Consider the following 27762-nt stretch of genomic DNA (forward strand, 5'->3'; position numbering starts at 1 on the left):
AAGGATCAATAGGTTCTAGGTTCTGTTCGTGTCATATTTAACCAAAATTTTTTTGTGTTTTTTTCTTTTCAGATGAGATGGTGATTTCCTGAACTATTAGTTAAGCATCATCAAATTTTCGTACTTAATCGTACTCATAAGCACAGAACAGTCTTATAAAATATGAAGCCTCACAGAAATTTAGCATCTTATGAGAATTGACAGTAATAGATGTTGAATATTTTTGTTTTTCGCCAGTAAGAAACTTCTTGATATCTATTATCTAAAAGTACCACGTTACCAACCTTATATTATAGGTAACTGCAGTAAATATTATTTTTAGAATTAAAACGTGGTATTTTTTCTCCAACTGTTCAAACTGAATAAATGCATCGACGCATCCCTATGCAGCGTCCACTGTACCGTGAAACTAAGCACATATAAACGCTGCCGTTGCTCCACTTCAAAACACAGTACGGCACCGGCAGCAGACGACGTCAAAATGTCACCACACTACCTCCTCATCCTCACTCTTGCTGTGGCCGTCAGTGCCAGGACAGCCTCCACCAATCAGAATACAGTAAACGAGGCCAGGAGTTCAGAAGACAACGTTCTAGGAGACCTCAAATTCGCCTACGAAACCTACAAAGACTGCAGTGCAACTGAAATCTCCTCCTGCCTCAAACTGAAGTTAGCGAGGGCATTGAACAGATTAACGAAGAGTGAGGAACTTTCCTTACTAAGTGGAGTCACACTGGTGAAGGAGAAAGATGCGAAGATCGATAGCGAAGTGGAGGAGGCGATTCCTAGAGGTCTCGATGAGAGCTCGTTGGACAACCTTATCTTGGACAAAATCGTTGGATTCTTCCAGTCTCATTCCGTCCAGGTAAATCTTTTCTTTGATTCAAAACAATCCTAGTTTTTTTTATTAACATAATATATGTACATTACTAACAATATTCAAAGTGAGCAGAAATAATTGTCCGAATATCATAATACTCGCATAAATAGTTCATAGAATGATATTTGGTCAATAGGATAAGCCTCACTTTGTGATATTACAGTGCGTGATACCGGACCTACTCTTTTAATGCTTGCACATAGTAACTTATCTGTGCAGTAGCATGGTGATATATTTGATATTATTACACTAATATTGTTATTGGCAAAAGGAGCAGTATTTATAGTAACAATGATAAGTAAGTAATTATTATTTTTATTAATTTCCCATCTCTTGCAATTTTGTTAGAAATTCTCTACGACGAGTGTAAACATCTTTCTTAGTATTTTTAAAGTATCATTTCTTTTCGTCACACTAATGATACGACAAATATTGCGTAAACTTTCCTCTGTTATAATTAGTCTTAAGTGACCTTAAATTTATAGTTACTATAATAGCTACGATTCAAGTCCCAGTTAACACAAAAAAAGTACATCAATATCTTTCTACATTTTATTAAGACCTTAACCATTAAAGGGGTCGCAAAATATGCAGAACTCATAAATTCACTTACATCACATGACATAAGTAATGATAATGGCATAATTGACATAAGTAATGACGGTAATGTTAGATCATACACAATAGAAGCAATTGTTATTCATGATGCTAAGCATAAAGATATAAAGCTTGCCGTTTAGAGCTATAATGGGATACTAGACGGGCAGACAATTAGTGTCGGTGGTATTAAAACCACCTGTTGTTAATATAAGTTATATTATTACCAAATTGCATTTTTATAGACTTTTAGAACCATTGGCAAAATCATCTTTTACCAATAAGTCTATAATAAATAAGAGTAATAATAGTGGATCTAAAAAACACCACGTCGTTAGTTTTACAATGAGAAGAATTTCCATATCGCATGATCAATTATGACACAATATTAGTAACAGTAGAGTTCTTTGTGAAAGACCTTGTCCAGGAAAGTACTACCTACCATCTTACCTATTTCTGCCTCCGAGTGAACGTTCCGGATTCAAAGGGTAAGGGGTGCTGGTGAAAATAAAGGCACACGAGTCTTGTCAACTTATATCTTGGTGACAGGCGCAGCGGCAGAGTCCCTTTGACCATTGCGATTTAAAGCTCTGAGTAGCATTGTAACTGCCATTATCAGGCATGTCGCTTTTGGTATAAAGCGACATGCTCAATTTTTCGTCTCGTCAATTTGTTATCATTAAAAAAACCTTAAATAAATGTCCTGATATGTTTGTCCATGGACTAGTGAGTATGCGGTTAAAATCTGTCCGTGTCTAGTATATTGTTGTGAGGTTATATCAGTTTAAGTATGACGCATTACTCTTTATTGACATAAATAAGAAAAATCTACGAAGTCCAAATTCTAGGAACTCGGAAGTTCAATTAATTTTAGAATTAGTAAACTATTCAATATAGTTTGGGATACTACTGTTATCAGCACGGTCACCCCTCAAAAATACACTAGTTATAGTGTGCCTTTTATTGCAAACTAGGTTTCAATACTCATCATGTAAAATTTTATAGCACTGAACATAAATTTCTATTGATTTAGGGTTCAAAAATAAACCGTCTGAAAGAATACATTACAAAATTATAATTGAAATCAAAGTCCAATGTTTTCTTTATACTACTTCCAAATTAAATACTCGTTTTTGAAGACTGCCATTGTATTTTATTTTTTATTGTCGTACGCAGTAAATGATGCAGTATCTATAATAAATAGTTCAAATTCAACTTCATCAAATGACACATGGTTAACGATAAAAAATCTAATAACATTGCTCAATTCGTCTAAAAAATCTTTAGTAACGATCTCACGAAACATCAAATTACAAGTTCCAACATTACAAACTAATTGCTATCAATGTATGCAAAAACTAAATCATGTTTACATAATCGTTCTCGTTAATCACGATATAGATTTTCATTTGATTTTTGCGGGTATAAAAAGTCATCACATACCTCGCATCGGTAACCGTGACCGCTTTCTCAGTTGCATCTTTATAATTGCATGCAATTAATGCATCTTCACTTTTTTTCGCCGGTCACACTCTATTAAACAGTTTTCTTATACCGGCCTACTTTGCTCTAATAACGGTTTCTGTTAATTGGTGGACAGTTGTTAACGTGCTGTCTTTAATATGACTAGCTGGATTTCTTCCAATTTCTTTAAACACGTCTTTAACAGGATGTAAGCTATTATACTAAGAACGTGCTTGCATACTGCAAGTTTGACATCACGGCATTTGAAAAATTAATTAGTTGCATAGATTTTATCTTCACGATCTTTCAGTTTGTGGTTTTAAGACCCGTTAGTCTCAATTTAATTAATCAATCATGAATTTTTGGACTGAGATTAAATATTTTCAAAATCAATGACAATGCAATGAAAGAACAGTGATTTATTCTTTGGTTGGATTTTAATTAAAGTTCAATGAACTATTTTACAATAGATTATTCAGTTCGCTTAAATTACTTAATACTGACATGGAATATAAAAACACTGTGAAGTTTTAACATACTATTAAAAACCATTTTCGTTGGTGACGAGTTGCAACTGATTACTAAATTACACTTTTTTAACTATACGCATAAATCCAGTATAATTCCGAACAGTACTAAATTATTTTAATCTATGTAGGCATAAATTACAAAAAGAAAGAAAATTAATATAAAGTATCATTTAAAATTAACATTGAATGACATAACTTATAAAAGAGGAATAGAAACTCGTACTCATCTATGATAGAAACTAAACTCGTTCTTCAAAATGATGCAATCACTATGTTATACTTTTTAGAGTAAGCTTCCGGTAATAGACAACTTTTTTTTTATTGCGTGTGTTATACAGGAAATCGGTGTAATAAAGTCATACGGAACGCTATAATGACCAAAAACACTGTTTTATATTTATGATATTTTCTTTTTTCCTGGAACAGGAACTAGCATACATTTTTTGAGCCAAAACACATTTCTTATAGTTTTATAATAAATTTACATAACGACATGGTCATTGAAATGGAACGCGGGATAGGTTAATTTTCGCTCGTAGAGGACTTCGATACGATTATAACTTACTGGTATGCAACTATTATATCACTTATAAGGTTCATTGCCGAATTAATATTTTTTTTAAACCAGACTACGTAACTTGTTTTCACGGCCAACACTACTAACATGTTCTCAAATGACTTACTTTTTTATTTATTGGCTAGGTCATATTAATGAAAAACTTTATAATGGTACTAAGAATATTCTTATATGACTTATCATTAGTAAAGTCACTTAAGTGGTCAAGTTGAAGGTTTAGGCTCCATTTATATCGCTGCGGAACGGAACGGGAAGGATATTTTTGTAACGAAATTGTATGTATATTGCATAATGAACTTGTCAATTGTCAATGACAATTGTGTAATAAGGAAACGCGCGAGATTTTTTCGGAAGGCGCGCGACCAGTTTATGGGCGCGTATTTATTTTTCACGTTAATCTATTAAAATTTACTTCCAATCCCATCCGCGGTAACGTAGATTGAGCCTGGTCTGTATAGCGACTTCTTGGAATTTAACTATTTATTCAATTATTTACAGGTCAAATTCCCTTCTAGCACAGAAGTGCGTGAAGAAGGCAGGCAGCGTAGCGGTCGCAAGAAGCTGGCTCCACTCCTTGCCATCCCCCTTCTGATCGGAGGGTTCATGGTGCCTTTGGCCTTTGGTGCTTTAGCCCTTCTCGCTGGCAAAGCCTTGATCGTGTCTAAGCTGGCCTTGGTGCTCGCCGGTATCATTGGGTTGAAGAAACTGCTTTCCCATAACGGCAACAATGAATCTCACGAGGTTGTTGTCTCGGCAGGACATAGCGCTTCTGGATGGAGCAGGTAAGGGTTTGGAACCACCGAGAGTTTTTACCTATACCTAAGTATCTAAGCCTAACTATTCGAAATATTGTTTATTTAACATAAATACAGCTTTTTATCGTAGGTCAAAAGCAAATCCAGCTTGACACTGTGGACTTTGGATTGTTCATATTGCAAGTGGCAGAGAGTTGAATTTAAAAAAAATTTCAAGTTTTACGTGTTATAGACCCTGTACGAGAGTTTTCAAAGCTATGTTACGTTTCCAGACGTATCGTCCCTTATAAATATAGAACATAAAATTTAGAGTCGAAGTATGTAAAGAGCGTTTTCTGCCACAACTGTAAGTAAGATCCAGTAGTGATAATGCGGATGATATTTGCCAATAAATCTAATTTACTTAAGTATTATTAGCTTTGGCTTTTTTAAACTTCGAAACACTTTTTTTTTAGTAACAAATGGAAGTTAATTAATTTGCTAGTCTGCGAACCCAGTGTAAGTGAAATCGTGCAATATAGCTGAGCTTGTTTTGAATATTTTTTCATACAGTTAATTTTCCCACCCTATTTTGCACGATTTTTTTTTTATTAACATGGACTTTCGCAAATAAACGCCTGAATCTATTGATTATTTAAATTAATTTCTACTGATAAAATTATTTTCTTTCCGTAACTTCGGTAATCTTGATATATGAGGTACATTTTTATGTTTTAAAATATTTTTTTTATTTCCAGGTCAATGGAGAAGGCTCAAGACTTAGCGTACAACGCGTACGCTCCTGCACAACAGTAGCCAACAATACCACCAAATAATTAATTTATTTGCAAAATAAGGGAAAAATCGTAAAGTCTCATCTACAAAACTACATAAATATAAATATATGTATATATACAGTTTCATATGATTATCGAACAACAACATCCGGAGATTATGAATTATGGAATCCGGATATTCACGGTTCCAAATTTAAATAGTCAAATTCGAAATAAGAACATTTCATTTTCGAATCTTATCAGATTTGAATCCGTATTTAGAACGAAATATACAGTTGAGTGCAATAAAACATGGTCAGTATTAAAATGTGCAGACGGGATTTTTTATACTTTCTGGACTGTGCAGTTCGTTTCTAAATCGGGTTGACGACAAATGGCTTGTAAGTATGGACATGATTTTATTGAGACTGATTCATGAGAAAATTAGTTAAGAGATTTTCTTTAAGTATTTATATTGTACCACAATACTCTTAATTACTGAAAGGTATAGTTAAACCCAACGAGAAATTAATATAAGTGTATGTATGTATGTGTTATGGGTGTATTTATAACGTGAGTCTTTGGATTTTGCTTTAATTTATTTATTTATTCGATTGCCGAAAAGTGCCCGTTGATTATTTAACGTTTTCTATATTATGTATTATATGTATGTGTATTATTATAAGTATAATAATAAATGTATGTACATATATAAGTAGTATAATATACATTGTCGGTATTGGTAAATGTTACATATTTTTGTGTTACAAAATATAAATATTAGTAAAAATATGTATTTAAACTAACGTATGCATTGAATATATAAATAAAATTACGTTTATGTAAAAAATATGTATAGTATGATACAAATAATTTTTATATCTTCATGTACATATGTAAATAAAATATGCATTTATTTAGTATATTACATATAAAATATCCAAGATGTATTGAAAAAGCCAAGTATTATTTTAAATCTTACATTTATTGTTATTGCCTTAGTTTGTATGGATCTCATATTTATTCTGTAGTCTCAGTTAAAAGGTGCTCAATGCAATGTAAATATAAGCCAACATTGTTTTATATTTTCGTAATTTAACATAATGTTCCAGTCAATTCACTAATGTTATTAATTTATTCATAACCCAATGTTATCAATAAACTGTTGGTTACTCGATGGTCATTTTATTTTAAAGTAACTGTACTCGGATTTTGTTTTTTTTTTCGGAAGTGAATCTGCAGAAAAACCGTCATTTTAGACACTTTTGTTGAAATGACTAGCCCACATGATAATTTAAAATTTTCAAATACTTCAGAAAGTTTGGTGGTTGTAACTACTCATTAAAGTTTTATTGCAGTCGGATGAATAATAATCGAATGTATACTGGATAAACATTTCTATAATAATAATGAACCATTTATTTCAGGCCATAGCCCACCAATGGTGTTACTTACAAAAGAAAGCCTTAAAATTATGTTAGTATTGTTACTTAATGTGTAATTGTACATAAGTATTGAGTATAATGCGTAATTTTGAAAATTAGTTAAAAAATTAAATAATTGAATTCCAAAAATTAAAATATTTAAATTAGGCAAATGCACAAATCATTACTTAATTTTACCAGTAGTGTTTTTTACCCAAAACTTTAAACTTGTATAATCTGAAGACGTTTGCCCGTCGTTTTGATGGGCAAACATCAACAGGATGCCATTTCCACTGCCACGCACTCGCTTCTATATACATATCGTTCTAAATTCAAATGTATTTTGTGTGTATGATTCAGATTAGAAACTTTTTTAAATAACATCTTAAGAGAATTTCAGAATTCCAATTTTGGCGTTTTTCTTTTTTTTTGTTAATTTTGTATTTCCTTTAAAATTAAACAACTATACTGTTCAGGGTGCACGAAAGGAGCCTCCCCGCACGACGTACCATTCCTTTCCTACAAGTCTGGCGCATTGTGGATAATAATTGGCGAGTACCTTACGCCGATTGGCAAAGTTTTTCAATACTATGGCAGGCATTATAGAGTATGCCATCGGCACTATAAGAAGAATATTGTTAAATCTCTGGAGCAGATATCAGTAGCAGTAGGCTCCTTGTGAAAGAATTCGTCCAGGGAAGTACTGCCATCTTACCTATTTCCGCCGCCAAGCAGTAATGTCCGGTTTCGAAGCGTAAGGGTGTTGGTGAAATTACGGGCACAGCAAATGAACCTCATGGACGACCAAAAGCTAAGCCGAAGAATGAGTTGCCTGCTATTACAGAAGCTGATACATAGCAACCATACGAAGGAATTAACAACACGGTTTGACATCCGCAATACTGACTGGTAAAATAAAAAAGCTAGTAAAATGGGTACCAGATGAATTATACAAACTACAACGGGACCATGCACATTGAAGCTTGCGCTGTTTTGTGCATCAACTCAGGGATAAAGAAGTTTTAGACCGTATCATTTCTTATAGTGAAAAATGGATTTTTATGCCAACGATAGACGCAGTGATTGAACTTTAAGGTCAAGCTCAGTGTATAAAAAACGTAAATAAAATTATCTAGAATGAAAAGAATTCTATTCCTAAGAAGCAGTCGAAAATAAGTACCACGGTTTTGTGGATTTCCCTTAACTATTGATCTTAAGCAAAATAGTAAATTAGGTTATACTCATAGCAAAATTGTACATGATAGCATGGGTCCATGTTTTGTTTCAACAAATGTTATTATATATAACATATAGAACGGCGACTGCATAATTTAACCCCTGTTATAATTATAAGAGCAAATATTTTATTGCGCTTTACCTCATCTCGTAAGTCTTCATGAATACCTGGCTAGTGTCTAAAAATTGACTGAAAGAATGTAATAGAAGGAATTAGTAGAAAACATCTGTACAAAGTTGCAAATGTTGTAATATTTTTAACAAAAAGGAGGATGCTGTTAATTCGACCATATTATTTTTTTGTGTGTATGTTACGCTAGTTTTCTAACATTTTATGCATCGATTTCGATTATTCTTTTTTTGTTGGAAGGAGGATACATCAGTAGTGGTCCTATTCAAATTTGAAGAAAATATTCCACCTCTAAGGGTGGTAAATTAGGGGATGAATCCAGTTTATTGGATTTCACCCACTTTCCGCTAACCAATTTTAAAAAAATTTGGCAAATGATTTAACCACACGAACTTTAGAGGTCAGTTTTTTCATAAAAATGCTATTGAAAATATAAAAATTACACAGGAACAAATTAAAATACTTCAAAGTACTTACATTATTTAACCAAAATGTGGTGTTCCACTTTCAACTGTCATGTTATTTAGGATATTTTCGAAATACTTACTCAGCTGTAAAGAATTTAGTCTAACTGCGATGAATTCTCAAATTTACGACAACTTTCGCCAAAATTCAAATACGCCACCCATTACGCCACATGGTCGCATGCATCCGTTCCGGCACACATACATTGAATAGTTACAGACACTCATGCATAATGTAACTATATGCATTGTTGCCAAAAAATTATGTAAAATATTTGCAATGGTACGATAGATGAAATTGTAAGTGGTGACCTATTTTTTCGATTTTTTGGCAATGAAGTGTATCGAAGTATACACACACGTACGTGTTTTTTTGTTGTGTTTATGTCCTTGTGTTTAGTTCATTCTTTTTATTTACTCAAAATCTTTTTTTTAAAGAGAGTATTTTGTAACTACCACGAGCTAAGTATTTTTGTCAATTCATAAAATGTTTAATACAGTTTTAGATTTTACAAGTGTTGTGCAATCTAATACGCATATATCGTATTTTGTTGTTTATATAAGTATTTATTTAATAATAATAGAAATGTGCCAGATAACCCCACCAACTGTCTGGTCTCATATTAGGGAATTTCCTGGACTATGAGTATCAGAGTAACGGAATTCACTCCGGGGCACGACTCGGAACACAGAACCAATCCAGAAAAGTTAATTTCCCAAATTGGTCCTATCGGGAATCGATCCCGAGACGTCCGCATCGGGCGCCCATAATGCAAACTGTTTGGATACTGAGGTCATCCAAAATTTTTAACAAAATCAAAATATATAAAGCCACAGTATTTCTTTAAGACAATAATTATAATAACACACACAAGTGACCATAAATTACACCCAAACTCACGAGAGAAATTTATTTCTCATAGTAGGCCATACAAATTTTTCTCCCGGCCCGGTAGTCGAACCTGGGACCTCTGAGTGGCAGACCACCTTGGTCCTCGTTCGGCAGCAGAAACAGTTAATGTTAATGATAAACAAATATGGCTGGCGGTCTGTGACAAGTAAATCACAATTTTTAACCGATAATTTATGTATTAGTGTACCTGTCATTTTTGAAAAATTAGACTTAAGTCAAAGGTTGCCGAGGTTCTATAACCTCAAATGAATCTAATAAATCAATGCCTTATAAGGAACAGATGCCTCTGTATGAACATTTCTCTCGATTTGAAGTCATCGACCTCCTAGTGAAAGTTTCCATGTAAATTTAAATAGGCCATAGCGTATTACGTTTTTATGATGCTATATCAACTGCTGTACCTTCTTTGTTATGGTCGGATACATCAATTATATTGCTGACCCGATAAGCTACTTACGTCGTAGATAATAAAGACGTTAATTAGGGTGCTACAAATCTTTTATAGAGATGTTTTTCTAATGAGACATGACCAATTAGTATTGGCAGTTTTTAACTGCCGATTTTTAAGTACTTGTTTTATTTGTGAACGATTTTGATTTCAAGCTGCCTAACAGATTTACTTAAAAATGAGAAGTGTTACTTTATACAAATTTGTGATATATATAAAAACTATTTAAAACAAACTTTAATTGAAATTGGACAAGACACGAAGGTCTTGCAACCGGACGATAAACTTAAAAAAGCTCCTCTCTTGGGCTATTGCATCGGGAAGCTAACGGCGTAGACTACAAAGTTTGAAATAAATAATCAAAGACCTAGAAACCAGAATCTAGACTCATATTAACAAACAGCTCCTAAATCTCGTATGATAATGAAAATTTGTAGTAGCAGTAGTGAAAGAGTTCATCCAGGGAAGTACTGCCACCTTATCTATTTCTGCCGCCAAGCAGTAATGTGAGCATTACAGAGTTCCGGTTTGGAAGTGTAAGGGTGCTTATGAAATTACAGGCACATTGGACTTCTCAACTTATATCTCAGGGTGACGGGCGCAGTGGCAGTGCCTCTCAGATCTTTCAGATTTAAAGCTCTGGGTGGCACTGTAACTGTTATGGGTAGCATGTCGATTACCACCAGGCACGACTGGTTTGTCACATCATAAGTGACGAGACAAACAAGTATATTAAAAATCCTCCCATACATTTCGGATATAGTGCGCAGGAACTTTTTAAGTTAGGTGCACCCTCATCGTTTCTTCTTCGGTTGACTAAAAAGTACAGATAATTTATCCTTCCTATAGACGACCACAAATTACACCCAAACATTATGACAGAGATAAATAAATGTAGGCCATACAAATATTTCTCCCGCCGCGAGAATTGAACCTGGGACTCCTGCGTGGCAGACCAGCATGGTAACCGTTCGGTCACGTAGGCAGTTAAATAAGTTCTCTGGCGTATGACTTTATTAATGTGCGTCCAGATTAGGTGAATGCGTCGCAAATGCGCCTGTTTTCGCTCGACGCATGCAGCACGCGTACATCGCGCGTCGCGTGCAGCGCACGTACATGCAGCACGTTCGCGGCGCGTTAGCCAGATCAGACTACTACTCTATCCTTACGTCGTTCACATACCACACATTTGCACAAAGCGCCTCTTCCTTCCTAATGCGTATAGAAAAGGAATAGAACACGCTACCGACATCTGTGGTTCTTGAATAGTTTTAGGGTTAGTAAAGGTTAAAGGCGAGTACTCATTAGCGAACTGTAACGTGACAGATACAGTAACGAGGTTCTAGTGTGTACGGGTGGAACAGTCTTCAATCGCTAGAATGAGTACCTGGTTAGCAACGGCTCACTGGGAACTGCACGCTTTCCGCTCGTGGCAAACTGGCGAACCATGTATACTCTATGATTTTTGATAATATAACATACAACGGTTACGGTTAAAGCTCGCTAGTAAGTGCCCGGCTGAAAAGTGTTTTGTGACTTTTAATTAATACATCAGATTTTACTTTTGTACAAAATTAAAAATATTTAAATAGATCGCTCGAAACGGTGATAATTATGTGCGGTAACAAAGGGAAGTACTAGCGTTCGATGAAAAACGCAGAGGATGAGATGAAACGAGAGGAAGCTTACACGTTTGAACTTACTACCTAACTACCAAATACATTTACATTGACATTAAATAAACTTAATTACAATTATTAAAGCGACATCTCTAGTCAGCTACCGATAGCTGTAAAGGTTGACTGGCTGAGTGAAGAAATAGACTTCTCACAGATGGCTCCATAGCAAAAAGTCGTTAAAAAACAAAATGGAAAGATCTGCAACAAATAGAGAAATTCGTAGTCCGCTGGTTCGTTCCGTGGCTTAGTTCACACAGCGTTTAGCTCGGTTTGCTAGAAGATGTTGGTTCAAATCCAGCCGGATCGAAGGAATTTTTTCTAAGTTGTCGATATTAACGAAGTACCAAATACTGACCTAGAAAGCGTCAAAATAGACAGTGCAAAAAAATCTGAAAATTTCTTTTTGGTAAAAAAGTGCATTAAAAACAGTGGGTCTAGAATTATTTTAAGTCAATTTGCGATATTAAAGCAGGTTATTCGCCTGTAGTTGGTCATAAAATTGTAAGCCAAACATCATCATGAGTCAACAAGAAAGAGATAAATGAGATTCGTAGAATTTTGCTCTGTCCACTTTCTACAAGGAATATTATTGTTTTAATGCCACCTAGTAAAAATGAGTAAAAGCAACAGTGAAATCAGCAGGTTGACTGTGTAATACACATATACACAGTTTGTATAACGAAAGACAGTCCGGAAACATCAATCTATATAAATAAGTAGTAATGTAGTATAGCAGCGCATTAAGAACGGATTTTTCGAAATTCAACCCCTAAGAAACCCTGCTCACTACCTAAGTGGGTGAATAAGAGTAAAAATATTGTATGAAAACTCGTAATCCTTAAATTATTTATGCTTGATATAAATATTTTGTAACGGTAATGGTAAAAGATTGACGTGACATTTTTTAAGCTACCTCTAAATAGGACTGAAATGGGGTATCGAAGTTTGTATGGAATTTTTTTAACGCGAGGTGCTATTTGCTTTAAATTTGGTTAAGATACTTTAAATACAAAATAAACACGTATTCGTAAACGAACAACCTCTAAATAGGGGTAAGTTAGGGTATCAAAATATGTAAGGACGACCTTCGTGATCATGTGGCCTGCACACCGTTTTTCATAGTGTCGCCATCTTTGTGTTCCCAGGTTTGATCCCCGGCGGGGTCAATGTCGAAAAATTTTTCTATATTGTCTCTCGTTTGACTGTTTGTGGTACCGTCGTTGTTTTAGACTTTTTTTATAATATCAAGTGACGGGACGAACAAGTCGTCCGCCTGATGCTAAACTACACGCCTGTCCATAACAGTTGCAATGCCACTCAGAGCTTTAAATCACAAATATCTGAGGGGAACTGCGCCCGTCACCCTGAGATATAAGATGACAAGTCCCATGTGACTGTAATTTCACCAGCACCCTTGTACCCTTACAAACCGGAACACAGAAATGTTGACATTACTGTTTATGGACAGGCGTGACGCTTTCCACCAGGCGCACGACTTGTTCGCCCCGTCACTTGGTGTCGTAAAAATAAGGATAGGGTTAGCTACAATATCGGCTTGTAAAGAAATTGTCTTGGAATTAGAAAGGCTTCAACTTTACTAATGGTATTAATGAAAACAAACGACATAACAAAGGAACTTTTATTGATGTTATTAAATATGTAACATGATTATATTAACATTTATTTTTCATTTATCCTTCTCTTATAAAAGTGCAATCCGTAATAAAAGTTAAAAACGTACAAAAACAGTTTTCGACTTCTCTTTCACTATTTTTCCACAGATCGTTGTAGATGAAATTTAAAAAGCTGGTTTCAAAAGTAAATATTTTTACAACCTTAGGAATGTTTTTAATAATGTCCAATTCTATGTTGGTTTTATTCCATTAACACTTTTGAATAATTTACGATCGCTACTGAGTCCTATAGCCGCTGCACCCCACGTGAAATCTAAAACACGAGTTGTAAAGTAAGTCAACAATACACATTCCAGTGATGGTATTTGACGGTTAGATAGCAGGATGTGGAATCTGTACTGAACTGACCACTTTCTACCGCCAGGTCAAGGACAGCACTATAGCCCATGGCTTACTTAGAAGTAGAAAAGGTTTAAGAATGGATGTGTTGCAATATAATTTCCTTTGGGAAGAATATTTCTGTTGCGTATTTCCTCCAATTATTTTATCAACTACTTGTACTGGAGAGTGGTAAAGGACTGAATCAATTGAAATTTTGATTTACTCAGGTACATAGATTTTGGTTTTAACCCGTTCATGGACGCAAAAGTACGGCATATAAAAATGTCACTTACTAGTTTTTATGCTGAGTGCTTAAATTCAAAAATATAAAGTGTAAATCGCTGAATTTTGTCACATTGTTATGCTTACAATTAAGAAAGAAAGTTAAAAATGTATTCAGCATAATACAGGTACAGTATTATGACTACATGACCAAAAGTGTATTGCAATGAAAAGGGCCCAACTCAGCAAATACTACATCGGAGCTACAGCGCTGGTTTTCAGTGGACCCTTTTCGAAATGCCCGTTTCAACAAATTAAAGTAAAAAGAAAGTAAAAAGTGTAAAAAACGTGTACGCAATTTAAATAAATACAACATAATTCATTTAAAAAATATAACACGGTATATGCTTACTGCGTTTTCAAGTTCGCTCTGTCTTCACGGATTTTGAGTCTCTGGGTGCGTTCCATAATAAAATGACTCCAGGTGCATTTTGTAGCATTAACATGTGCTATTAGTTTGTTTTTAAAAGTATAAACGTAATTGTTTTGTGAAATCCATCTAATAAAATGGGGTAAACCGTACTGTCACTCTTCATGGACGGGTTAACCATTCATTACCATCCTTTTCAAAGTACATAATTGGAACTGTTTTGCGAGCATATCTTGGCCAAAAGTACAGATTCAATCAAGTTCGACAAACCCCAGGTCTTTGCAAAAGAAGTTATCTACCCAGGATGCTGCGAGAGGCCATTGAAATTAAAAAACATCTTAATTTCTAGAGATGATGGTTTCTCCGTATCACCAGTTTGAGATCCAGTATTTCCTCTGATAAAAAATCCCATGCAAACCTAAGACTGCAGTACTAATATTATATATTGTTTCAATTTATTCTAAATTCTATTTTTAATTAAAAATTAAATAAGATTTATTAAAAATTAAAAAAAAAAATTGTGAACCCTACATAGTGTAAATTGGAATTTCTTTGAAAAATTAAATTTAAGGTATTATCGAGTTCTTAGGTTTTCGCGATTGTTAAACATAGGAAATGAAACTGTTTTTCCGGATTTAAATCGCGTATATTTGTTCTTTTTTTCAAACAAACCGACGATTCGGGCCCTTTACAGGTCCCATAGCCACGGTTGACTGAGGTGGTACAGTCTTTACATTGAGTTTTACAAATTATTTTATTGAATGAATTTGTTATTTTGTTTGTTTGAAAAAACAAAACAAATATAAAAAAAGGTAAATCGCGTATTATTTATAGGTAAATAATATTAAGCGTAGTGTTTTTCGCTTTCCTTGTAAAGTTGGCTTTTTAGACTTGTACCCCTTATCATTAGAACCACAGATTTAACATCAACTTTTCTGTTTTTTCTTTCTTCTAAAATATAATTACTTATTTTTTTTACTGAAAGTTTTTCCTTTTCCGTTATATTTTTGTTAGGTAGGTTTTCCTTGAAATTTTAAAAAGTGTTCGTGGGCAATTTTTAATATTTATTTATTGCTGGGTTCCTGTGATGAATATCTTTTTATAAAGCGTGGTGTTTTTTTTAAATAATATCTTCTGATAGTGGATGTATTTCTATGTGCAACCCTCACGGAGAAATGTGTGTTATTTATTCCAAGGAAGTTCTTTGATTTGAGTTTCACATGGTCGACATTCGTCACCTGTAAATTAAACAAAAATAATTTCAGTGCACTAATTTAATTAACATAGAAACAATGCCAATAACAATGTAAAAAAGCCGTGTAAGCCTTATGGTTTGACCTACTGCCTCTCAAGCAGAGGTGGGTTCGAATCAGGGCTCACACCTCTAAGTTTTATGGAAATAACGTGCGAAATTTAATTTGACATTTACATTTAATTTAGTTATTTACTAATGATTATTTTGACTAGCGGTTTGGATCACAATTATGTGAAAAAAGGTGACGAATGGTTGATGAAACACAGCATTTTTTTACTACGTTTTATATTTACCGCTGATGCCGAAATGTCAGGTGACGGGTCGAACAAGTCGAGTGTCTGGTGGTAAGCGGCACGCCTGTCAATGGCAATTGCAGTGCCACTCGGAGCTTTAAATTGTAAAGGTTTGAGGGGCACTGATGTTGCGCCCGTCAACCTGACACTTAAGTTAACAATTCCCATGTGCCTGTCTGTAATTTTAGCAGCCCCTTACCCTTTAAAACCGGAACGCCGTCATGAAGGTAAGATGGCAATACTTCCTTGGACAAACACCTTAATAAGGAGTACTACCGCTACTTTACTACTATGTACTAATTTCGTACTAGACTGAGTAGAATGATCAGAATTAACAAATAGATTAAAGAATTTGAACTAACTAGGTACGTGGCGTCCACAGCAGCACCAAGAACAGAATGCCATCTCACAAAATGATGTACAAAAAAAGGTCATAATCAACATGAAAATTAAGAATGCAGCTATTAATATAACCATAACTGAGGCAAACAAACGGAAGTAAGTGAACGCCACAACTGTAAAAAAAAATTACTGTTATCCTCCTAAGGCCCCATGTGCATCTAAATGTACATGATATGTGAAGTGATACAGACCCAGACAATATTATTGCTATGATCATGTAAATGCCAAGTGTACATTAAATAAGTTGTTCTCATACGTTGCTCTGATCCCAAAGTAAGTAACTAAACCATTTGTGTTATGGAAATCAGAAACTACAACGGTACCACAAACACCCAGGTCCGAGACTATATGGAAAAGTTATTTTTCTGTATTAACCCGGCCGGGGATCAGGATCTTGGAGATAGCGACATATAATGAAAATACCGCATTCAAATTTAGCGCTATAGGTGACCATAGCAAAAGCCTGACGACCCGTCTCTTCAACCATTGTGTACTTTTTTTTGGCGGGGTAAATCTTTATAGATACCCCTAAGTCCACGGAGACTCAGGGGTTATGTGGGGACTCTCCCCCCAAAACGGGGGCCTACCTAGAGAAAAACGCCTGAATAAAATTTGGCGCTATTTATAAAAATGAATCTCATGCGTGAACAGCCACCCTTAGAGGTGGATGATTTTCTTCAAAATTAATGGGACCACTATAGAGGTGGGTACCTCTTTCTAACAAAAAAAGAATCATCAAAATCGGTTCACAAATACCGGAGTTATCGCGTAACATACATACAAAAAAAAGACATACAGTCGAATTGAGAACCTCCTGCTTTTTTAAAGTCGGTTAAAAATCAACAAAATAAGAAAACAAGATGAAATTTTCTATTTTAGTCGTTCATAAGCACACTATAATAGATTATTATCGAGATCAATCAATATTGTCCGCAATTGCACAATATTGTAGGAACTCTAAAATCACAATTATTTTTGAATGTTTTTTCGTGATGTTCTACGTACTATCTCAATTCTTATAAAATAAAAAAGGAAAACAAAATAAAGTAGTACGATAACCTACTCATTATCAGTAGCAATGGTTTGACATCATCAAGCATCTCTGCTAGCCGTTCTGATTCTATGCAAATAGCATGAAATACTCAACCAGGTTTCAATTTCATTCCATGAAATTTCTGGAATAAGACCGGTCACGCCCGTAATCTGAGACCGCAAACAAAAATACATGTGCGCTTGCGACGAATGTCACAGGGATACTAAGGGGAAGTACCTCACCCCCTCGAGGATATCAAGGTCGCGCAACCATTAATTGTTTACAGTTTTTGTAAAATGACTAAAATAAGGTCGCTGGAGTCTTTAAGACCGCGCGCGACCGCTGGAAGGTTAAGTGAAATTGGGTGGGAAATCTGGTTAGATGTGATGATGGCCGCTGAACTAAGGCTCTGACGGAGTGGTGGCTAAGGACAGGTCGAAGAAATCCGGGTCATCCAATTGCACGATGGGTCGATGACACAATAAAAGTCGCGGACAAAACCTGGACCACTGAAACGGGACCGGAAAGTTTGGCAGGAGTGAAACGAGGTCTCAGGAACATTCAAGACTGAAATGGTGATGATGGTGATGTGACCATAAGGTATCTAGACGTTTTCCATACAAAACTGAAGGTATACTAGCTCGGGCCTGAAGCATGTAATTATATTTTGAATGTATATTGGGCGTTTAGAGCTTTTCTCATTGTAGTTTGTTGGCTCTTAGGAGGATATAGTTTTAATAGGGAATACGTTTGTGTTCTGCTGAGTGGTTTGAACATACTAACCAAAGTCGGAGGTGGTTATATTCGTTATATTTGTTGCATTTGAACCCAGTAAAAGTACTTTTTGTTCTACATAATCATCGTTTAATCGTTCTTTTGCAAGTTCAGTCAATATTTCTGTAACAATATCTGTTATCGAGTCCTTTATCACAGCTGCTGCAACTGTAATGGAGTCTGATATTTTGGCTGCATCTGTTACACTATATTCAGACCATGCCATTGCCATTTTTGAATCTTATGTCTAAGCAGATAGAATTTGAACCTTGACAACTGCATCTATGACTTTTTGCAATGCTACTGATGGCAATGCGCGTGTTTGGATACTACACGAGAAGAATAGCCTAAGCTATCGTATGTGTATTTAGTCGTCCTTCAGGGAACTATATTCCAAAAACGGCAGAAGATGTCTCTTTGAAGATGTTTGTCAGGGAAATTAAGTATTTTTTAAGGTAATTAGACATGTGTAGAATAGATATAGTGCTGAAAAGAAAACTAAAAATTTTGTGTTAATATAAAATACACTTAGAAATAATAAAAACTGAGATGTCACTGGGACATGCAAGTGACAACACAATGACAGATGCTGACCATCTTCAATATAAAGAAGAAGTATTTACTATAACCCCTGTAGTTTATTCTTCAACTGGACATTGGCGTTGCGTCGTTCGTCTTAATATTTATATTATTTTTACAAAACTACCGTATACTCGTACAGTCAAAGATTTCAATCTACTATCTACTACTAACTGAAGTTCGTAATTATTTTTATGACTTTTTTGTGACAAAAGCAATTTTGACATGTGGCTTCATTAAGTTATTAGTACTTAATGGTACGATTAGATAATTTTGTTATATACTTAATTTTTGTTTCAAATTGCGGTTATTTGATTTATTTTATTTATTTCTAGGTAACAAAGACCCATAAATACATACCTTATAGACTATCATACATAACAATATAATAAAACACGAATTACTTACAAGTATTGTCTGCGACGTGTGACGCAATGTGGGTGTCCGGTAGCCGGCCTCGGAAACATCGTTACATGACACCCTTTGGCCGAAATTCCTCCTTCATGAAAGAATTTAAGGTTTGTTTTATCAAAATTATTAATTAAAGCAGATTTACGACATTGCATGTATTCCCAGAATTACCAATTCATAATACTTATAATTTCTGATGTTTAAAAAAGATATAAAAACAAATTTTTTTATACAACAATTGACAAAATCCAACCTGTATAAAAATTTATTAGGTACCTACTTCTAGCCGCTTAAAATGACATTTCTGTCATATAGATGCACATCGACGATGGCATGCAATCATGTCTTATCCAGAAAAATTGAGAAAATGACTCTTTTACATATTTGGAATCCGAAAAAAATCCGCATTTATTGGTCTAACGGCCAAGATGTTACGACTATATTTTTTTTATTATACAACATCAATATTGAACGTGCAAGATACGACAATGTTGTTTTCCAGCGTCGACTTGTTTAGTGTTAATTCTCCTTCCGGAGCATCGATAGAGTTTATCGATATAGTTCTTTTCGTGGAAAATATTTTATCGATAACAGCAAATGCATGTGTACGAGAACAAATTTTCGAATCGCAAGTTTTCGAAAGTAGTAGAATAAAAAGCTGTCGGTTTTAATTTGAGGCTTGTCGGCGTTTTAAAATGTTGCGTGTTCATTAAAAATAACTGTATGAACCCTGTGTAATAAAAATAAATTCCATACAAACATACACTAAGCTCTCCAGGATCGCTGTTCAGTTTTTAGTTAGAATACTGGCATATAGAAATACAAAGTTCATAAATAAATTAAGCGAAAAATAAACAAATCAACTATACAATCTCAAATTACAGAATTATGTGTAACGTAAATCCCCTAATATAAAAACCTTAGTTTAATAGAAGATTAAAAAACAACCATAGCGTGCAGCAATTTAAATTAATTTTATTAATTTACTTGACAATCACACTGATTGTCTGCCTCAAACTATAGTCTATTTGTTTAAGTGCCTGACTAAATGTAAACAATGTTGATACGTCTTTTTATTGAAACATACTGTATAGATCAATAGGAATAAAAATAGGCTTGCAATTTAATATGAAGCTAAGTATTTGTATTTTGTATTTGAAGGTAAGTAAAAATCATTTTATAAATGTGTATTTCGTTAAATAGACATCTCAATGTTGTTTACATTTACTTTAGTACCTAATTAAATGGACGACTATATGAAATTCCCTGTATTATGAGTACCAGAGCAACGGAATTCATTCTGGGGCACGTCTCAGAACATCCAGATTAGAACCACTTTAGATAAGTTCATTTCCCAAATTGGTCCTACCGAGAATTGCACCCTGGACTCACAGCACCCACAGTATCAACCGTTGGGTCACCACAGTCGTCGATTAGAATCGAAGTTTATTGAATTTATCGGTTTTTATTTAAAGCTTCTTAATTTCAAATGGCACTCTTTAGTAAAGATTGCCAATACTTTATGTTGATAAAATTGTATGTCTACAAATACGATATCGGAATCTGAGATCCTTAAAGGAATGTGTGAAATCACAATTATGAGTAGCTTTATTTTAGTAGCTACTTTTTTATACGTCTAATTGCTGACGAATTGAAAGCTACATATGTCTTTTAAGACTTTAACTAAGAATCTTCTGAAAGAGTTCGTCCAGGGAAATACTGCCACCTCACCTACTTCTGTCGCCAAGCAGTAATCTAAACATTACTGCGTTCCAGTTTTCAAGGTTAAGACTGCTGGTGAACTTACGCACATGGGATCTGTGAACCTATGTTTTAAGGTGACGTGCGCATTGCAGTGCCACTCAGATCTTTGCGATTTAAAGCTCTAATAGGCACTGATAACTGCACGACTTGTTCGTCCCGTTATGTGGTATCATAAAAAAATATATATTTTCCGATATGCAATCTACCTCATGCCCGGACTGGTAATATTTAAAGTTCCTTGTCTAGAATTTTCTTTGACGTATTTCTTAGTAATTCTATTCTATTTTAAAACGTTCTACAAAGCAGGTACTTTGAATCGTAAGTTACCATAGACTGTTAATTTAGATAAAATACAAAGATAGCCTCTCTCCTTCGAGAACACCATGGAACTTGCATCTAGAATTCTAGCACGGCGGTGTTGTGTTAACATAATTTCTAACCGATAGTTAGCATTTGTAGAGGGGGGATTTATTCAGTTCATACGAAGTTTAAACACGGTGTGAGTTTTTTAGTATTTAGTTAAAAGAAAAAACGACTTTAAACGAGTATATATATATTTATTTTGGGATATTAGGAAGAAGGTTTAGTAAGAGCAGAGCTCGTCGAGGGAAGTACTGCCACTTTACTTATTCCTGCCTCAAAACGAACCAGTAAATAGTGAAACACACCGACAACGGGACCCGACCTGCGGCCGTGCCGAGCCAGCGCATGATATGTTATCGTCCATATAAATACACCTGCTGTACTCCCGACCCGACACGCGCCCGACCCGCACCCGTTGTCAGTGTGTTTCACGCTTTACTGGTCTCACATTTTTTCTAATACTCTTCTTCTTCTTTCTAGAGTATTAGAATCTTGTAGAAAAGAAAAAGCTTATAAACGAGCGAAAAGACGTTGTGCATTTCTCATCGGCTTGTACAAAGCAACTCGACACAGTTTGGCAAAGAATTTGCTTCCTGAGATTTCCGATCGCTGTCCGCACGCAGTCGAAGACGACTGATCGGCGCCCAAACGATAGCGTTAACGCCCAAATAGTGGCGTTGACGGCCGAAAGACTACGAAGGTCACATTTTATATGCCCACTGTCCGAGACGATAGCGGCACGGCGTTGCCAACAACCGACGGCAGGGTTGATGGCTTATCGGTTTAATGCGACAAGTGTGGTAAAATATAACCGCCTCAAGCTTAATCGACATCGATATTTGCGGTGCCTCCTTGTTTCTTTTTTTACGGCACTTGTCGGTGGAGTAATAACCAACCATCAGTATTCAGCATCCTAACTTTGATTTCCAGACATGACACTACATTAACTATTTATCTAATTTGATCTAAATTACTTCGGAGCCTAAATATAAGTTGGCAAGTCCTATGTGCCTATAATTTCACCAGCACCTTTCAAAATCGGAATGCGATTTGCTCACATCACCATTTTTCGGCAGAAAGGGGTAAGGTGGCATTGCTTCCCTGGATGAGCTCTTCCTCAAGTATCTCTACTGCTACTGACACATTATATATGTTTAAAACAAAAACACTTTCACGTCTGAAGAGTAACATAGGATGCTATAGTGCGTTACATACCTAACAAACATTAATAACAATCGGATAGTGTTGGTCATTTCGATTCTATTCGCTTTCGCTGAGAGAAGTGAGATTTATTGGCTATTGTTGTGTGGTGATAATTTTGTCTCAAATTAATAGGATATTTCTACCAAGCTGCATCGCCGCGGTGGTCATCTTTAGCAATTCGAGGTTAATTTGAACAATATTGTCCTTATGCAGATATAACATTTTAGTATAACGAATACGTAATTACTGTTCCAAGGATCTTGGATTTTCGATATCAATAGATTTTTTCATTGTCTTTAATCTTGGTGTCTCACAAGATATGTGTCAGGGCTTTATTGGTATTGGGGCAATATTTGGTATAAGTCAACAAGAGAGTTGCTTACTTAAAAATCTGAAGATATTAACCCTGCCATCAATGAATATTTGTGAGACCTTTGTATTTGTCAAACAAAATCTAGGCAATTTTAAATTTAGTCAAAACTAGATATCCCAGAAATACGGCGCAATAGACGCTGACCGGTGTTTGTATTAGCTCCCAAATTTTTAAATATTATATAATTAATAACTACACGATGCTGTAAAAGAATTAAATTGTAGAATATTTAAAATGAAATTAATAAATATCATAATTTGGTAGTTATTCAATGCTCCTGTTGCAACTGTTGTCTTCTTTTCGTGTAGTGGCATACATTATAAGGTACCTAAGCATTACCATCGTAGAGAAAGGATTTGTCAATCGACCTAAGGTACTCACCGAGTGTAGTCCAGGGTGCACCAGACGTAATGGAAAGGAATGGTACGTCGTGCGGGGAAGCTCCTTTCGTGCACTCCATCTTCCCTTGATGTTAGGTTCCTGGTCTTCTGAATGTAATTAAGTTTAAATCCAAGATATTATCAATTTACATCTATCCATTAACGGTGCTCGCAAGGCTGTGATTGAAAGTCACTATTCAAAGATATTCCCAGTCCCATAATAAGCGTGTCAGAAGAAAATATTACTAGAAAACGAAACCTAACAGACAATGAGTCTCCGTCATATAATTTTCTTGCAAATCACTTTTCCAATCATTGTATTACGGTACAATATACTTAACTGAAAGTGATTTTACTTTGTTATTTATTTTACTACTTCCTAAAGAATGAAGGAAATGGGTTTGTTTTTTATTTTATCCTTTTATTTTACTACCATCAGAAATTATGAGACAATTTTTGTGTCACAACTGTCACAGATTTTAGACAACTTTTATTTCACATATATCAGAAATTTTGAGACGGCTTTTGTTCCACTACTATCAGAAAGTGGAAGACGACTTTGGTTCTATTACTATCAGAAATTCTGAGACAACTTTTGTTCAATTACTATTATAAACTCCGAGACAACTTTTGTTGTAATACCATCAGAATTTCGGAGATATATTGGATTCTCTTACTACTACATGTGTTTTTTGTTAGTACCAGAAATTCCGAGACAATTTTTGTTTTATTACTATTACAAATTTATACTCTAAGTTATAAAGCATTTCGTGATCGAAAAACAACCAGAGTTTTCAAAAATACTTGTAAGATGACATTTAATTTCAAAATATGCGCTTTTTACTGTCAGATAGAAAAGAATCATAAAGAGATATTATTCAATAAAATCCAATTTATAAAGTAAAACAGCAATATAGAATTCAATACGTTCGTGGTTACTTACTATATAATTGTCATTAAGAGTCATGCCGCGGTTAGAAACTTAGAAATGTGCCAGGCAATCATACCAATTAACCGGGTCTGAAACTAGAAAATACCTTGAATTATAAGAACCTGAGTACCAAATCAACGATTTCCTCCGGGGGCAATGACCCAGAACACTAGTGATAATTACTTAACAAAACAAGCTCTAAAATACGATCAATTACGTTCCATACTATACGAAAGTTGATAAATCTACGATTCAAACTAGTTAATGAATTGGTTTAACCCACTAACATTGCAACACATTGCATAATAACGAAAAATAAAAGTATCAGACTAGACATCTCGGCGATGAAAAGAAAAAAATAATACTGGTATACAAAACTGCTCTATAAAAAAAGTATTGAGGTTACGTAATGAAAGTTAACTCAGTGGTCAAGATTTTTTTTAAAAAGAAAGCGAAGGCTGGCCTCTAAAAATGTCGGTTGTTCCACATGACGCGAGTACGAGGCACTTGTTTCTGAAGCCGGTGCCATTTCGGAGCGGGTTTAAAAAGAAAAGTAATTTTGAAAATCGTACTTTTTTTACTTTTACGCGGTAAAGTGCTTTTGTCCGTTACAAAGTAGATTACTCTTGGATGAATAAATATAACTATAAACTTTTTAGTGACAAACAAATTCAATCTAGACATAAAATTCAGGATAAACGGTTATAATGCTGTTATGTCTATTTCAGAAGTATGTAATATATTTTTTAAATTTTTTGTATCATTACTTAACTGGAAGCACAATTGCGTCAGCATTGTCAATACTGAGCATAGACAAAATTTTCGCGACAAAACCTTATGTACCAAAATGGTGACTCTTTATTAAGCAAATTATTTTGCTTTCGAAATAGGCATATTTATGTGGTCTATGCATAATACTCACAAAGCTTTCTAAAACTTTTATTACAACATTACTTACAACCAACGCTAAGTTTCTATCCAAAATATCTATTAAGAAAACAATAATGAATGCAAATTCATCATTAATTCCTCAAAAACTTTATTCAAAATTGGTTCTCCGTTATGCAATGTCTATCTAGTTATGTTAATTTTTTAACAAAAAATCCGAGAGCAAATTTATACGTTTTCATTATCGATTAGTGACAGATAGATTATGTCACAGTAGAAATAATATATATATATAAGAAATTGGAATTTATTGATGACTTTGTACAGAGACAATGGGGGGCCGTCGCTTCTTGTCAGCACGTCTTTAATATCTACATTCAGTAGCAGTACAACTCCTTGTGAAAGACTTCGTCCAGGGTACTACTGCCACCTATTTCTGCCGCCAAGCAGCATTGTCAGCATTACCATGTTCCGGTTTTGAAGGGTAAAGGTGCTGGTGAAATTACAGGCACATGGAACTTATCAACTTATGTCTCAGGGTGACGGGCACAGTGGTAGTGCCCCTCAAATCTTTGCAATTTAAAGCTCTGAGTGGCACTGTAACTATTATGGATAGGCGTGTAGCGTACCATCACGCGTACGACTTGTTTGTCCCGTTACTTGATGTTATAAAAAAATCTAAATTATGTACGTTGGTGAATTTTTAGTAGCGTTACCTCTCGTACACAGTGTGTGAAAACGTGACGAAATTTGTGTGTTGGATAATAATAATAATAAATAAATAAATAACGCACACACTCAACATAGCCCCGCACTAGGGAAACCCTGTGTCACGGGTGCCATGGACACACACATAGACAACCACAAATTACACCCAAACTCACGAGAGAAATAAATGTAAGCCATACAAACATTTCTCCCGGCCCGGGAATCGAACCTGGGACCTCTGCGTGGCAGTCCGGCCTGGTAACCGTTCGGCCACGGAGGCAGTTATTAGAAGGTTCACAACACTTGGAAAATGTCATGTGAAGTCCCCAATCCACATTGTGTAATCTTTGTGGAATATGGCTTAAACCCGACCAGCAGTCGGATGTATAATGAGTTGATGATGATAATGATGACGGTGGTGATGGTGATGATGATGATGAAGTTAATTGTATTACGTTCATTACGATGTCACATTATGTATTATGCTATAAATTTAAAAATAAGTCTTTTTAAGTAAATTACGTATATAAGCTTAGTATTTGATTATTGCCTACAATAAATTTTTTTTTTTAATATATAATAGACACACGCTTGGCCACAATCTCACCTGATGTTAAGCGACGATGTGACCGACGATGGGACGCGTTTGCCTAAAAAATGCCTATTCATTCTAGCCTTGAATAGCCCTAAATTGTACTTTTCGGGAAATACAGATGCCGGTAGAGCATTCCATTCCTTTGCCGTACGCATCAGAAAGGAGGAGGCAAAGCGCTTAGTGCGAATAGGTGGAATATCAACGACATAAGAACGGAGTGCTCCGGACCTTCTAGTCGACCGAAGGAGGAACGGTGAGGGCGGAACCAAATTGAAAAGTTCCTGCGCACACTACAAATGTACACAGGATTAAACTAATTTATCAATTTTTTATTGTTACACTGAAGCTATTAAGGATCAATACAACCTTAAATGGCGTTGGTTGATTCCGTATAACAGTGAAAATGTTGAATCAATCACTTTGGACATTGATGACATGCCCTGATTAGTATACGGTTTGAAAGCACGATTCCTAAAAATTTTCACGATAGAAAAAAAATACAAACCTACCTCGAAATTTTGCAAGGAAAGCGCTGTTTAATAGGTACTTTGTATATACCAATGATTTTTTAAATATCAACTGAACTAAATAGCACATAGTGTACGACATACGTTTTTCAAATGGCTTTAATTTCGTTTGTAAAGAAACAAATTCTGAAATAAGGCCAGTGTCCCTGCTGTTTGACCCGCGCAATAATAATAATAATAATAATTTCCTTTACACACAATTTCAAAGATAATAAAACATTCTTTAGTAATAAAACATTTGTTGTCTGTGAAGGCTGGAGCCTAAACTAGGATACCCTGTGCTATAGGTCTCCAGGAACGGATTCAGTGTGGGAAAAATTAGATTTCGAGCTAAGGTAGTATCGACCCTTAATAATAAAATAACAAAACCGTAAAATAATGTTAAAAATATTAGTTGTACCATTACCACCATCACACTTTGTCACCATTATCAAAATCATTCCGATGCATAAAGGGAAATCCTCAAAAGTATACCCCAAAAAAATTGTTCTCTACAATATTCTTTATAACCCTTCGTCTTCCGATTATCTGAAAGTGCATTTCAGCTTTCTCAGGTCTCAGGACAAACCCTGTCGCTCTTTCGTTAGGTCCCAGTTATCTTTCCCTTCCTTCAATTCCGGTTTTTATTCTCACTCCTTCACTGTTCATGCAGCTAGACTTTGGAATGCACTTCCTATTTCTGTTCACGAAATTACATCGTTAGCTACTTGAGGGTTAAGAAGCATTATTTATCTGCTGTTCCATCCATTTTTTAGTTATTATAT

General features: G+C 35.0%; 1 protein-coding gene and 1 long non-coding RNA gene across 2 annotated transcripts; one reads left to right on the top strand and one right to left on the bottom strand.

The window, feature by feature from the left end:
• Window positions 1–435: 435 nt before the first annotated feature.
• On the top strand, window positions 436–5649 carry LOC113232456. The gene is made up of 3 exons (XM_026467196.1): window positions 436–865; window positions 4547–4830; window positions 5541–5649. Exons 1-3 carry the CDS (start codon window positions 482–484, stop codon window positions 5596–5598), a joined length of 726 nt encoding a protein of 241 aa, XP_026322981.1. The 5' UTR covers window positions 436–481; the 3' UTR covers window positions 5599–5649.
• Window positions 5650–15522: 9873 nt separating this feature from the next.
• LOC113232457 lies at window positions 15523–23414 on the bottom strand. The gene is made up of 3 exons (XR_003310624.1): window positions 23351–23414; window positions 19264–19354; window positions 15523–15757 (listed from the first exon to the last, which is right to left on the bottom strand). It is a non-coding gene; the product is annotated as an uncharacterized LOC113232457 (long non-coding RNA).
• Window positions 23415–27762: the final 4348 nt, after the last annotated feature.

Source organism: Hyposmocoma kahamanoa, unplaced genomic scaffold (assembly GCF_003589595.1).
Source record: "Hyposmocoma kahamanoa isolate Upper Pololo Valley unplaced genomic scaffold, ASM358959v1 76, whole genome shotgun sequence".
NCBI classification, from domain to species: domain Eukaryota; kingdom Metazoa; phylum Arthropoda; class Insecta; order Lepidoptera; family Cosmopterigidae; genus Hyposmocoma; species Hyposmocoma kahamanoa.

Coding starts and splice junctions, on each gene's coding strand:
- LOC113232456 (XM_026467196.1), top strand. CDS start 482: ATGTCACCACACTACCTCCTCATCCTCACTCTTGCTGTGGCCGTCAGT. Junction 866..4,546: donor TCCAGTCTCATTCCGTCCAG/GTAAATCTTTTC, acceptor AATTATTTACAG/GTCAAATTCCCTTCTAGCAC. Junction 4,831..5,540: donor AGCGCTTCTGGATGGAGCAG/GTAAGGGTTTGG, acceptor TTTTATTTCCAG/GTCAATGGAGAAGGCTCAAG.